The following is a 15,829-nucleotide window of genomic DNA, read 5'->3' on the forward strand; positions in this document are numbered from 1 at the left end:
TATTCAGGTGAAATATTCTATCATGTTTGATTCGCGGTATATTCGATAAATAAATTGGATTTTGGTCGGCTAACCATTTCAGTCGTCCAATAAATTACAGAACGTTTATTTAGTGGAAGTAACAGAGAGCGGATCCTCGAACCGCAATAAAAATCGAACGGTTTATGGAGTGAAAAATTGAAAAAGTTCTCGTCGAAGCGGAACGGTGATCGTTTCACCTGGACGGCGAACGATTTGGCAAGAGTCGAACAGCAGCAGCACGGTTACGCTGGCGGAATACCAAACCGAGTCGAGCGTCGAATTTTCATGGAAACGTTTAGCATTTTCACGCCTGAACGTTGAGCAAACTCTACTAGTTCTCTTCCTAAATTTGTCACTCGTTGCCGCGATCGACTTTTACGATCTTAAAACTCGTACATTTGCGAAATCGCTAACTGGTAGAAGGGAAGCTCGCCGGCTTGTCGCTCGCGTGCTTCTTGTTCATTCGAGCAACGGATTCGATCTGGTGCACGCATGTCGACGGAGAAACGATTAATTATCATTACGCGCTCGTCAAGCAACGTCTCCGTGACCTGACAAGCTTTCCCGATGCGATTCTCAACCCGATCCTCCGCAAATTAATTCTTGCCTCGTTGTCATCGACTCGCACACTCGTCAAACTGTCATTCTCTTTGATTTCTAGACCGTGATACCTTCGACACCCGTGACACGATTTCGCAACTTTTATCATTTTCGATTTCACGTCAGATACACCAAAGAATTGATTAGATAAACAAGCATGATACTTTCATAAAGAATAGTATCGGTCTCCTATGGGTTCGATTTAGTTCAAGAACAAACGGATAAAGCAATTTCTTCGCACGTGTATGTGACCCTGGTACGGGCTTAAAACTACCGTTCCGTGCGGACGCAGAAAAGTGGTGCGAAAAGTTGTGGATACACACGATTAAACGTACTTATGCGAATGTCCGTGCGAAGGCGAGTTCTAGGCCTCACCCATGCTAGAACCAATTCGTCGAACCGCAACGAACAACCTCTCTATCCTTCCTTTCGCTTTAAGAATCGACGACAAACGAACGCTGTCATGTTTGTTCGTGAGAACACCGGTGATATTAAATAAACCCAAGCACGTGACGATCAACTTTCTAGAAACATTCTCGTTTTTTCGAGGACACTTGCCGAAATTCGCCACGGCGGAATAGGGCAATCAGCGTCGTTTACCGTGAAGAAAGCCGGGACAGGAAGCGCGGATTCTCCGGTATTTCCGGTAGTTGACTCTCGAGGTTAAAGGTACGAACGATTGTGTACGCTTTACGACCTCCGCGATGGAGTTATTAAGAATTCTTGTAACACGAGTCAATCAGATGATCTCAGAAGTGGTAACTCGTTGTAGTCAAAAATAGTAGAACCTAGCCAGAGGTAGTGACCTGCATTTGGAGCGCACATGTTCACTGCCTGTTTATCCTAACCGTGCTCCCTGCTTTTCGTAGTTTGAACGATAGTTAAGATTAACTCGCTAGTTTTCTTACCAGAAACAACTTATGTGTGTCAAGTAGGGATGTGCGGGTACCCGATATTACGGGTTCGACTATTTCTCTATTATGACTGCCAGTGTAATGGTAAATGTAAAAATTTTAAATGATTAGTTAATTAGAGTTTGGAAGCTTAAAAACTTGTTACCCTCACCGCGACGATATAGTATCAATAGTAGACGTTCATTAAAAATATTTAGCATTGAAAAGATTCCAAGTGCCGCGAAGGAGACCATTATCTTTATGACAAGAAATTCAGTCTGACCCCGGTTTGGCCGGCTTTTTTTTACGCGGCACATTTAATTCATGGCTAAATGATTCACGGATGAGTTGGTTGGCAATTATTGTGTTAACGATAGGATAATGAGTCGAGAAATGTTGTCGTTTGCCATCGAGGAAGATATATCAACTCTATGAATTTTGTATTAGAAACACGTCTAGGTATTAATGAACGGTCTAAATAAATCGTTAGTAAACCAAGGTCGATGGAATTGAACCGTTTATACCGCTGACACTTATTTGATTGTACAAAGTAGCTGAAAGTGGTAGCAATTTGGCTCCATTGTCCTGGTCACTTTGGTGTTTTCTTCGTAGATCCTCTCGTTCACAGAGCAGGCAATACGTTCGAGAATAGACGGTTTACTCGGTCTAAATTTGCATGACCCAATGAGGGGCCACTGATCTCTCTGCCCATAGTCGATGGCAAATTTCCTGGAAGCCATCGAGTCCCGTTGCGTTGCAGATTACCCAACCTCCTATTCGGAAATAGATTTTTCGCTGTACGAAGAAAAGTGCCTATCGCGGGTCTTTCTAATTTTAAGCAACACCGACAACGATCCCTGGTATTCCCTCGCGTCGCCGCGGCCCTGTCGATGTTACCGAGGAGCGTCGCTAATGAAACGGGCCGAATGGACGTGCCAACTAAAATGATTCCGATTCGAAACGCGTCTCGGTGAACAGGCCATTATATTAAACGTATCGTAACTGACGCGGCGAAACGAACTGTGATAGGTGTTCGTGAACTGCATTTAATCGTCGCGAATCGTAATCAAGATGAAAAGGGGAAACGCCCACTTGATTCTCTAGGTCAGCAGGATGATCCTGGAAAAGGAAAGAGGAAGAAGGTGGCTGTCGAGACGGTGGATTCGCATGGGTGCTTTCAGCCGCGTGTTCGACGGCTTTAACGGATCGGAATCGGGTTCCCCAACGAGGAAAAGAACACTTTCGTGCGACGATAATGGATTAGACACTTCGTTTTTCAACCCCACCTTCTTGACCGATCCCTTTTCTCGTTCGATCGTTCCGTGCAACTTACAATTGAAGCCGTGCAAATACGCGTTCTCCTTTAGACTTTGTTTTTAACGACGAACGACAAGGAACCTTGATGTTAATCTACCGAATAATCGTTTCCCGGCAACGCGTTATGATCGTACGTTTGCCGAGTACACGCCTGTTTGCCGATATTATCGCGTACGTACGATCTATCTTCCAGTGAATTCAAGGATAACGTCGTCGATGTTTCAGGTTAATCCTGATAGAATTCTGAAATTGTAGTTTCGTTGATTACATTTTTAAAGCTACGAATACGAATGGAAAAAGAAATCGAGGACGTTTTAACACCTCTTCGTTCAGTTTACTCGGTAAATAGATCCTTGGATGGGTGATAAAGGAGGATGGTCGTGATGAAATTTATGGTTCTGGCAAACAGAATTTCAACCGGTGCTTCTCGACGGGTCATAAATGCATAGAACTGCGATAGGAAGGTTGTGAAAAAAGGCGGATGAAAGAAGGATGCGCGGTTAAATAAATTAGATACATCGTTTAACAATCCCGAGCAACGATTCCGATACCATTTTCGGAACGCGTCTTTATACGTATTGCGAAAGAGGATGGTCGGGCAGATTAGTCATCGAGAGAATTTTAATGGACCCGGCCAATTAAGTCAGCGTCACGAAATCGGATGCGGAATATCGATGAGACTGCTTGAACAATTGATCGGGACTGAATTTTGTATCTCGTAATAAAAAAGTATAGAAACTAGACGTCACGATCGAAACTAGATTCACAGTTATCGAGGAAATCTATTTTATTACGATCTCTCTGGGTAGGTATTCATTCACGCAGAACGACAGGAACAAGCCTCGATGAAGCGCACTTGAGCGTACGATTTTCACAATTTCGAGAAGAACCTTCGAAAACGATTTAAAAAACCGTACGGATTCCATGTCAGTGGGTTAAGTGAACGCTTAGTCGGTGCGGTTTTGCGGATTCCGAGTGTTTAGAGCACCGTTAGTCGGTTGAAAACCAGGCTCTACCTTTGTTGGTTAAGAAACGAAAGTGACTCGTGTGTATTTTAACGAATCACTTTCTGTTTGCTCGGACAATTTTTTTCACAAAATACTGTAGTAAAGGTCGGAAGAGTTAATACAGGAGAGAAATTAATCGAGCGACGACTCCTGCTGGCATGGCCACGCGAAATGCTCCGTTCTCTTCCGCCTCGACAGAATGGCCTGGCTCGTGATCGATGTAACGATGTTCATTGTCCCGTAATGAGGCTGGGAGGGACAGGATGCTCGTGCATACGTGTTTCGAACAAATACAAACGTGGATCGTTGCGAAGAGAGATTCGTGCTCGTAATGCAAGCCCCGAGCGTTGGTCCTTTGAATATTTGCCCGAGTTGATGAGAGATGTTTGAAAGCCGGTGCCAGAAAAAAATGATTAAGCTTTGCTTTGCTATATCGTCTCAATAGCAATTTTCTTTTCACAATGGAAAGTCGGTTCTCAACGAGATGATATACGTGATCCACGATGCAAAAGGGTTAAACGCGACAAGAACACGAAAGGCAGATGATAAAGTGGAAGCCGAGAGGGGTCGTTAGAGAGGGATTTAATCAACGACACCGGGAACGAGAGGAGTCGCGGATATTCATCGTAAAGAATGAAAGTTTGCGAGGCAATTAGAGGCAATTTCCGGTCAGCAGGGGCTCGAATCATTCCCGTCGTGGAAACGTTCACTCGATCGTCTCTCGTTTTTCTCTTCGTGGCCCGTTTACGAGGTACACGCTTCGCAGTCTCCCGCCAGACAGAGAGACTTGTAATTTTGATGCTGTCCATTTGGCCCAGGTGATATATGAAAAAAAAAGTACAGGCCCCGATCGTTAGCCTAATATTAACATCCATAAAGCGTAATCGCGTGTACGGTCGAGACGTCTGCTTGGTATCAAGTGTTTAATTGCGATACAGGCTGTTTCACAAGAAACTAGCTATATTCGCGATTTTTATTCCGAGTTATGACACGTGTATTACACGTATGAAAATGTGTGCCGTGCATGGAACGCTGATAGGCAAAAGGGTTAACTGAGAAGTTAGAAAAACGACTATAATCGAAAGGGTGGTTGCAGAAAAATAAATGATTAAATTCAAGCTCGTTACAAGTGGTCTTTGTACACGTACGACGATTCTCATCAGTTCATACGGCTAAGAGTAATGCTCGAACAAGATGCAGCGTCGTTTCTCTTAAACAAGAAACGCATTATCTGCGACCAGGTTCTTGTACCAGCTACTCCCGATCGAAAAGAGAAGACCGCGTACGCCCACTCTCGCTTTTAATAAAGCCAAACCGGAATCGTAAAGTTGAATCTAAATTGCATAATTATACCGGTCTCTGTCTCTCTTTCTCTCTCACCCTTCCTTCCTTCGATCCCTATCTTACTCGATCGCGAAGGACTCGCGTGTCCTTTTTTTCACCACCGTCCACCTTTTCCTTCCTTCCTTCCTTCCTTCCTTCCTTTCGCCTCGTTTCCGTCGCCTTACGCGCCTCTCTTCTCTTCTTTCCGCTCGGCAACCTTCGCGTTTCGCGGCCTTTCTCCCTTCTTTCCCCGCGGAACGGGCATGATTATAAATTGGCGCGAAACGCGAGGGGTATCCTCCTCGAGCCCGACCTTAAACCGGACTTATTCGACCAAAAGGGAATGTTTTTATAATAGGGACGTAAAACTTTGGCTGGTTGAATTATTTGCATAATTCGAATGTATTCGAATATCCCAATTGTCAGAATTTCGACTAACACCGGGTACTCTTTTACTTTTAGAGCAGATACTCGACGACTCGTTTATAAGAGTGTCCTTTAGATTCCGAGATTCAGGACGAGATAATAAAATATATGATTTTTACGGTATCCAGGTTGTAATTGGTAAAATACCGTGACATATAATATCAATTTTTAATTATTTTGCTAAATAAGTGCAGTAATAACGCTCGTTAATGATGTAAACCATAAATTTTCACCTGGATAATCCGTGGCTGCTTGAATTTGTAAGATTCAGACTTTACATACCGCATCGATAGAACGTTTTATGATCTCGTTTGATATTATAATCACTAAAGTTAATCATGTAAATAAGGTGGATGAATATAGAATATCCGTTTTAATGCAATAACAACCTTCTCGCCGTAGGAAAGGGTATAAACGTTCGGTGTTATAACTTTAAACACTTGTATCTCTCTAACACTTATAAGAGATAGTCTTTTCAGACGATATAGTAGAAAATAAATTAACAAGGTTTCATTGCTCTAACTCTAGTGTGAAATATTTGTTTCTTCGACTGCTGAATCGCTGAATATTTAATGCAACCGCAGGTGTGACACGCGTTCTGTTCGATAATAATCGAGGAGAATGCGGTTCTACCTTCGGTGCGAGCAAGTGCAGAAAGAACACCGGATCGGGATCGAAGAAATGCATTGGATTCCTGAACGGAGGGGCGCTGGAAAAAGAATTTTCGATATGATTAACGGTACAATCGAATCGAACGTACGGACTACCGGATTCTTCCGAATCATACCGATCGTATCGTCGAGATCGACGAGAAATCACGAGCCATCGATTATTCGATCGGAAAAGAATTTAGAGTTATCCCATTCCTCCTCCCGATTGCATCCCTTTCAGACCTTCCAACGATTCGAGCATAGATGTGTCGCTAGATAACGTCACATTATTAATATTAATATTTAACTCGCTTCATTCGTTCAGTTTGTCTGGTCATCATAAAATATATCCGATCCGAAACGGTTATTCCTCGAGATCGTACCTACCGGGAACAGCGATTAGAAAGATCGGCATCCGATGTCGGTGTAAACTGCACGTCTCGTATCGTCGTGAAACGAGATTAAATTGCATTGTCCGTTACTGTGCCAGCGATAATTGCCAGGTTGCTTGGCGTAAGGTTACCCGTGAGGTCGCGGGTTAAGCATACCCGGCTAACCACCGGCTAACTCGTGCAACAACACCATTACAATTTCGTTTCCTAGACGATTGAATGTTCCTTGAAACTATTCAATCTATCTATCGAACTTGTTCATCCAGTGTAATCGTTCGCAAATAGGTATTAACCTTTAAACTCTCTTCTTTAAAAATGATAAATATGGTAAGATCGTGTACTGGTATTCATCTGGAGTTTGATTTGTCTGATTGCAGCTACCTGGTGCATCTCCTGGAGCTGTGTCTTCCGTGGTGGCACCGGTGCTACTCAAGTACCGGGTCTGTAGGCCGAGGTTGTTACTCGCTGGTTCTAGAGCCGAGGTTGATCCTGCTGCTGATGTGGGATTATTACACGGGGAGGTTTTGCTGATCGAGGATTCCGCCAGGCAGTACGATCCGATAGGAGGTGAGTTGTCCGACTACCTCGTTGAAACGCGTTGACTTTATATTTTCGTTACGGTGTTCTTTGGCTCGGGCTAATTGACCGTGTGACGCGTAGCTACTTTATGATAGATATAATTATGCCATCCGTCGTTGAATACCGTTGACCCCATGTCTCGTAACAAGCAGCGAACTTGTTGCACACGAGAACATTCAATTACGTAAGAGTTTCGAGTGAAACAAGATGTAAAATATTATACAAATGAAAGCTGGATGATAAGAAAATAGAAGATTGCTATGCGCAACACGAACGTGACTCGTGTTTCTTTCATCTGACCTGCACCACGAGTGTTACTCGATGTTACAAGGCAACGGGTTAAGTCAAAGATTGTTCGCGAAGAAATAACATAACGTTTCCTTTCACTGGCCTGTTCGCAGATACGGATCGCAGATACAGAGCAACGGAGAAGCTTCTGCACGCCGAAGAAGAGTATCACGAGGCTCTGTGCAGTGCCAAAGAGTTGTACGCTAGACCGTTAGCTCGGAACTATCCAGAGTTCCACGATGTCATTTTTCAACCTATCGCTGATCTCTCCGTGGTTACCGCCGAACATTGCCAAAGGGTGAGCGAACGATTGAACAATTTTTTTAATTTCCAACTATTGTGAGTTTGAAAATTTGGAGGGTTGAAAAAAGAAGTGTCCTGCTTTCGGGGCAAGCTACTCTTTTTTGAGATACCCTGTAGAATTTGAATCATCGCGCTCATAGTAGATCTCTTCTTATCGACCGACTCTGTTCTCGTGACCTATTGCAAGGTTTGCTGTGAGACTTTCAATGGAGAGATGGCGGCACTCGAACCATGCACTCGCCATTCACTATTCAAGTTCGTGCGCGGCACCTGTTACTTCGAGCACGTTACCTTTCTCCGTTTTCTCGTGTCGCAATTACGACAGTTCGTGTAACCTTTTCAAAAGGGAATTCCAAATGATCGAGGCTTCTTCAGATAATATCATCTCGGTCCTTTTACGCTAAACAATTCTAATGCTCGTTCCATCTCGATTTGCCATTTTAATTATTAAGAGCCAAAAATAGTAATTGGCATCATTAGGTATGCATAGATTTGCATAATGTCTCGTTAGCCTAGCTGAGAAATATTTAGGGAAAAGCAAACGTGTCCAGCATGATAAACGCCATAGGATCCTCCACCTTTACCTGGCCGAAATGACAAGAATCTTGAAAGATTATCATGGCCGTGTTTTCACTAAAAACACCGTGGAAAATATATCGTGGTCCGTGGAGGTTTCTAAGCGCTGATAAGGCGATCCTGGCAGGCATATAGAAGCAGCTACTCGGCATGCAACGGCGGACGTGTGTTTTCTTAGGGCTGACAATAAAGAGGAGGATGGCTGTCCTTCGGATGTAAACACAAAGCCGCGCCGGCGGAGCTGGTTAACGAGTCGGGATGAGCGATGACGGTGGTTAGCACCCTCATAAATATTGACTTTTACAAGACGACCGGACTGAACGACTGCTGAACATTTTCGCTGGCTCTTCAACAGCCTCGTAAAGTGAAAAGGGCTCGCGTTTTGCGAAGATTGCGCGCGAGAAACCGAGTCGAAGGGAAACGCCTCCCTTCTTTATTCAGCTCGTTGAGAAACTGCGATGGTCATCAATTTAATTTCATTTCGCGTAAGAAAATAAGCACGAACGAGTTATAAAACAGGGTAAAGATCCGAAGGAAATAAGTTTCTTTTATTATCGATCATTGGGATAGAATTTTTATATTCCGCTTGAAATCTTGACCACTAACGCGTTAATGAGGGGGCGAAAACAAAGGTGGTAAGGTGTGGAAGCTCGAGAGTGATATGCTCGGTGCTGGCAAAACCTCGCTGGGAAGCGAAGGTTAATTAGTGAAAACGCTTCGAATCGCCGCGCCGACAGTTTCTGAAGCGGATCACGACCCATCAGCCTTCCCGGTACCCTTTTTTATTCGGCCTCGTTGTTGTTGTTGCTTCACCGTTCGCGCGGTCTCCTCTGTCGCGGTGCAATTTCACTTTGGAAGCACCTCGGGACCAACGCAACGCGAGGGCAATTAGAAGCAATCGCGCACCTGGAAAGCGGGAATCATTCGTCCTGTCTCCATTGCTCCAACTTTACCGACGATCATCCCGAGTTTTTCTACGTTCGCTGAGGACACGAAACGACTCGCGAGCAGGAACAATCGTGGATACTTTTGTTTCCTCTTCGACACCGCGGTTCACTCGCATTTCGAATCCTATGAAGAAAATTTTATTCTACATCGTTTCATCATCCCCCTCTTCTACGATGATTGATCGTAAAATTTCGAGGTGAAGGACGTAGAAGCTCGTCTTTTTGGTCGAGCTTGCTTCGGTCCGTCCGATTCCCTCTCTGGCTACACGTTACGACCGTAAATTACGTTTTTGCGGAACGCTACACACCACGGTAACCACGTTCACGGCGACGATGCGCACGTGCACCTGCATTGCGCGCCATTCGATGGGAATGCGACAACCCCCGATCCCGGACCAACGCCCTCTCTCACCTTTCCAACCTCGCGCCTATTACATTAATCAAATAGTAGTCAGTCATTCTCCAGTCCGTTTACTCGTAATCGCGAAACGGATATTGTTTGTAATCCACCCTGATGGTTATGAATGTTAATCGCGGCTACGATTCTATAATAAGGAGGCGAGAGGAAAAACGTGTAATCGGCGTTGGATGAAGAAAGATGAAAAAAGAAAAGAGTTAGGAAAGAATGATACTCCAGCGCAGAAAATTCAGAAGATGGCGCGTTAAGATACCTCTCGCATTCCGTGGTAGGGAAAAGAAGTCCGGAGAATGCTGGAAAATTAATTAAGTGGCGTGCAATCATCCGGCAGCGGGTACATTATCGCGCGGAGATCAAAGACTTCTCGAGTACCGACGCGTTAGTTCCTCTTGCCACCTTGGTCAGCGACGAATGGAGCGGTCAGTAATGGCGGACGAGCTGGAGGATACGTAATTTTATTCGCATTAGGGCGTCGTTCGTCTCCGCGCGAAAGAAAGAAACAGGTAGAGAGACGTAGAAAGTAGAGCAGGGAGAGGGGAGCACAGGTTAACGAGGTAAAAGAGAGGAATACAAGAAGGAGAAAAAAAAAAAAAGGGAAAGAGAGGAGATGGGATGAGGAACGACGAACGTGGCGCTGGAAAGTGGATGATCGTCGTGGCATTTTGTCGGGAAAGTGGACTCGGGATACCGGATCGCCGTGCCGGGAATGGTTTCGATTTCATCGGCAAGGGTCTCATTTTTCTTTACACGGGGGTGGGGCAGACGCGTTCCAGTTTAATTTTTGCACGCCACGGGAAAGTCCTTTACCTCGATATCGGCTTGCAAGAATTTTCTAGTTCCCTCACCTGTCCCGTCGCGGATGGAACGTTTCGTGAGGTCGGGTATTGTGGTGTAAGAGAGGATAGGTATACCATGTCCCAAGAGACAGAATATTTTCCTCTAGTTATTCTAACACTTTGACTACTCGTTTATTATTTAAAACTTGAAAGCAACAGTTGCGTCATCGTCGTATCTCAAACGCGTTAATCTGAACACCTCTCGTTGGTCGAGTTCACGAACTCGTGTTTCCCGTTGAATTCATAACCGTACATCACTGCCAGTACTTCATCAGCGAAGTAACCAGAGAAGAAGAGGAAGAAGAAAGAGGATTTCTCGCGTTACGAAAGGAGAAACACACTCGCTTGTAACTTTCGTTGGTTCCTTCGAACAAAATTGCAAACTCTACCAGTCTTCTCATACATCACGTCAAACGTACCGGGCAAAGTTCAATCCCCTCGGCTTGCCACGTCTTGGCCGACGAAGAAAATATACGTGGTCGGATTATGTGTAACGCGGGTCTGTTCCATGACGTGGCGAGCTTTTAACCCGGGGATAAAGCGGGACTGAAGGGCCACGGTTCGAGAAAGAGAATCGAAGAAAGGGTGAAATAAAACTCCCTCGACGTTCGAAGGTTTAATCACCTTCCTCCACCTTTCAACGACGACACATTTATTTTTTTTAAACGCTTCTCCGTGTCGTTGGTGCCCGTTGTCCACGACAGAGCTGACAAATACGTGGATTCGGAGGTTGAATCGTTTCGGTTGCATCGCTAATGGGACCAGTTTCTTCTATCGATTTCTAATTTCTTCTCGCCTTGTTCACCTTTGTCCGTGCAGCTACCACGATGTCGGGCGTAATCGTGCGGAGAGTCGGCGCGAATTAGTCGCTGTCAGAAGGTTCGAATCTCGTTCGTCTGGTCGTGTGTATCGAGCAGACTGGAACGATCTATGCCTTCAGGACCACCGGAGGATTAGAATTCCCTCGGGAGACAGCCTGGCCGGATGTTCGCGGCGCTGTATAATAGCCGTTCGTAGGTCTCGGGCAATTCATAAGACGACCGCTCGTAACTAATCATCCTAGGGTATGCGTGCACCACCACGCTCACTCGACACGTGTACGATGCGAGTTTTGATGTCTCGCGAAGAATACATTGTCCGGAGGACGGGATTCTAATGCAAAGGGTTAACGCTTTACCGGTGGACGACGCCATTGTTACACTGTCGTTTGTGGTAGCATAATTAGACTCCTTCCGATTGTACATACCATGATTAGTGGAACATCCGATTACAAGCTATTCATTTATCAAAGGTTATTAGAAAAACAAAGGACGATAACGGTAAAATATACAGTGTTTATCGCATGTAGAAACGATAAAAGCGAATGGCAATAAAGGGCGAGATAAAAAAGTACGTGGTAGCCTAATTACAAATCCGCGGTCCTTTCATCGTTTGATATTAATAGCCGTCGGAAAGAGGAAAAAAAGGGAAAGTTGTTTATCGCTTTAATATCGCGTAACGTGTAATTACCAGTGGAAGCCACGGTGAAAATGAGATACCTATCCGTAGAGCATCATTTGCATAAATGAAACAGGAAAATGTATTGACATCGTTCAATGAACACAGGACGAACGATCATTTCCACCATGCTTGTGCAGGTGTATCGATGGATCTCGTTTATCGATAATTTCGTACTAGATGGAAAAAGGAAAGAAGAGTCGTCGCGTAGACTGGGTCGACGCGACTATAAAATAATAACGGGAGGATCGAAGAAACGCCCACGCATAGAGCCTAATAACGCTTTCGTTCGACCTGTTTCTTTTTTTCGTTTTTTTTTTTTCTTTTTTTGCTTCCTACCCTGTACACGCCCTTCGAGTACTCGTCCTGTTGGTCTTCTTGAACAACCAAGCAGAAGAGGGACGATGTTGAATCGTGCGACGTGTAATTAAAACCGCCTCCAAGAGATGCGTCTGCGACGGTGAAAAGAGAGAAGAGAAAGGTGAGGAAAAATTAGCGTGGAGGGAGCGAATTTTTTCGCAATATCCTCGATGATAATCGTGCTCGATCGGACGCGATGATCTATCGCTATCCGATGAACCTAGCCAGGCCACCGGCTCTCTATTTACTAGCCTATGCATTCATAATCTCGCGTCGATTATTCTCTTCCACGAATATTCTGAAAAATCACACGCGTGTCCGATCTTGATGGAGAGAAAAGTTTAACGAGCCCCTTTCTTTTTTCGTCGTCTAGCCTTGCTACCTCGAACTCGACGCTCTCATGAATATGAATAATTCATAATTAATCGAGGATTGGGTGGCTCACGGGAATAACGTTCGGGAACGAATGGGTCACGGTGTATGTTGGCTCGTCGGCCCGTCGGCCCGTATAATTCGATGCATAAATGCATGGACGCGTTCGCGTGTGCGCTTAACATAGATACGTATCTGACAATAAGACACGCATCGACACGCCGACGCACCGTGACACGACAACAGCCTCGTGACAATGCGATGCACGCATCGTCGGCTCCTACACGCATCCCCCTTTTTCCAGTTTTTCTTTTTTTCAATTTACTCTCGACGACCATCGTCCACAGTCCACAGCTTGATCCCCGAGACAGCTAACGAACGATAGCACTAGATATGTGCCGATTTATGGGATTTCTCTATTACGATCTATTACCAATGACATCCTGTTGGTAATTAAACCTCTCGACTATCCACGTATTTTTAATAACCATTTATGTAGAAGAAATCATTTCTTTTGGACAGTGTAGTGGGACACAAACGAGCTTCGTCGCCCCATTCGAGATGTCTTATCGTATAGTTTATGATTCAGCAGGTCATAATTCTAGAACGCCTTTTTAAGGTTCGGATAAGAAAGAAAGGTTGATGACCCGTCGCGTCGTCTGAGCTAGCATCTCGACAAGTTCTATCCCATTCATTTTCCCGTAGCACGTGCCAGAGGACGGGTCAAACGAGCTATCTTCTCGTCCAGCCTCTACCTAAAATTGCTAATAGTCGAAGTAATTAAAAGATGGCAATTAAGCAAAGAACACGTGTCAGGCAGATTTTACCGTGATTACACGGTGTCCATGATGGATACGAGAAATTTAAATGGAAAAAAGTCAACCGTGCCTCGATTCTTTGAAAATCCGATGAAATCTATGTACAAATTTATACTCGACCACGCTACCGCGTCACTGGTGTTTTATTTACCCAACTTTCTCCCGATTTTACGAGCGTGTTGAAATTAAACATTAACGCGACGATTAAAGTGAGCCTGATACGCCGTTGCTTACAACCGTTCCAGCCACTTACGCGATGTAGCGTTATTGCTTTACTAAGCGTAATGCAAAGATATCTGATAAGTGGATTCCATCTCGACAATGTTACTCGTTTAAAGAGTTAAATGGTAGTCGTTCGAAGCTTTACGATTTACCTTGATATCTGGCAAGTTGATCGTCTCGGAGTATGATGTTACCTTCTTTGTCAACCTGTTCACAATCGGCTCGTTTGTCTGAGAATCAGGCGAACCGATGGAACATTCAGAAGATCAAAATGATCTTTTGCTGTACTGATGTTCGATGGAGCAATAAAATAACGAGTACACGTGCAAGAGTAGGTATTTAAATTCTTGGGACGTATTATATAGAGTTGGTCGTGTAATTTATTTTGTTATAATACAAATTTAATATCATACTGACGTAGAGTTAGTAATTAACTAATTGTATGCTTAATGATTTATATTATCGCGTGTCTGACTAGTGACGGTTGTTTCTACTGTGTCAGTCAACGCGTTAAGGGACATTAAACAGGACGATTAATTGAATAGCGATTCAATGAAATAAATTGTTGGCCACGATCAATAAGCTATATTATTCTTCCGTTTTATTCGTTATTTATTATTCGAATAAGATTCCTTGCGTCTTATGAGTGACGCTTTAATGCTCGCTGATAGAAAGAGCCTTAAGGACTACCGAGCTTATTCACGTCGGATATGCTCCCCTCGATGATGTCCTGATTGGACGTAATGCTGCGTCATAATTCAACAGACAAAATGTATGCTCGTTTCGAGGACGTGATTTAGCCTCGTGCCATTTGAGCCGGTCGGATCGTCGAACCCCGCGTTAGAAGCTGTGCTGGTAAAGTTGAAAAATTGTTTTCACGGTTCTAAACGTACGCTTCTGACAGCTCGAGCAGTCACGATTTTATGTTTCACCCGTCCTTTTTTACCTCGAAGGCTTATTTTTTTGTTTGTTCTAAACATGCCACAAGTTCTTTGAAATATAACTACCATTTAAGAGAAGAACAATCTGCCAAGGGTTTCTTGATTTTTAGATATTATTATTATAGTAATATTTTTATTAATTTCGTTTCTCTTTTGTTTCAGATCCGCACCGCGTTAGAAAACTGGGATGACAGTAGCTTCAAATCGAGTAAGTTACATTTCCTAACTTTGATTTTTAAAAATGTGGCTGTATTTATTTATCGAGTTGGTACGTTTATTAACTCTGACACGTACACGACCACGGGAACGTATCTGTTAGAAATATTTCTGTCATCGTTCGCCAATGTACTCGTCGCCTTAGGCTCGCAGGCAGTACTGATTTAAATTTCATTTAAATAAATTCGCGGTGTACCTCGCGAGGAACTCTACGACGCGTCTGTTGATAATGGAGTGGAGAAAGAGAGGGGAAAAAGGAACGATTCGATGGTAAATCATATTCTCTCGGTGCGTGAGTGTCCGTGGAAGCATCTCTTCCGTGATGCTTGAGACCCCACCAGAAGAGAAAGAGTCGTAAGGAGAGAAAAAGACGGGGATCGTCAAACAGAAACGAGTTTTATAGAAAAGATAGCGGGATGATGTATCGCCGGATCAGGAATCTTACGAATTTAATTTTCCATTTTATTTTCAATCGCCAAATTTATTGTTACGTAAGCGTAGAATGTAGGTGAGGAATGATATGTTATAGGAAATGAAAGGGGATGAAATTTATTGAATTTTGTCCGTTGATAAGGTATTCCTTAATGTCCTTCCTAATTGCCTTCCCGTACGCTGTCACCAGGTGACTTATTTCCTGGCTCGTTTTGGAACTCTTACTGGGAATACCTGGAGAGCTACGGCGAAGCCCGGAGGATTCTGGACGAGCTTAGAGCGACGGAGGACCCCCTGCTGCACTTCCTTAGTCTTAGGCAAGCGGCGGCCAGGCACTCCCCATCCTCCTTGCTTCTTCTACCGGTGAGTTATTAATTGCTGCATCAATTAAAAGC

General features: G+C 44.1%; 1 protein-coding gene across 3 annotated transcripts in view; it reads left to right on the plus strand.

Moving 5' to 3' along the window:
- LOC117608028 (uncharacterized) overlaps positions 1-15,829 on the plus strand; it is a 120,858-nt gene that overhangs the window by 19,045 nt on the left and 85,984 nt on the right. For all 3 annotated transcript variants that reach the window (XM_034332476.2, XM_034332477.2, XM_034332475.2), the window contains exons 2-5: positions 7,007-7,196; positions 7,610-7,794; positions 14,949-14,994; positions 15,625-15,797. In XM_034332476.2, coding sequence (XP_034188367.2) covers positions 7,007-7,196; positions 7,610-7,794; positions 14,949-14,994; positions 15,625-15,797 — 594 coding nt within the window. The remainder of the gene's footprint in view (positions 1-7,006; positions 7,197-7,609; positions 7,795-14,948; positions 14,995-15,624; positions 15,798-15,829) is intronic.

The sequence above is a fragment of the Osmia lignaria genome, chromosome 3, assembly GCF_051020975.1.
Source record: "Osmia lignaria lignaria isolate PbOS001 chromosome 3, iyOsmLign1, whole genome shotgun sequence".
Classification (NCBI taxonomy): domain Eukaryota; kingdom Metazoa; phylum Arthropoda; class Insecta; order Hymenoptera; family Megachilidae; genus Osmia; species Osmia lignaria.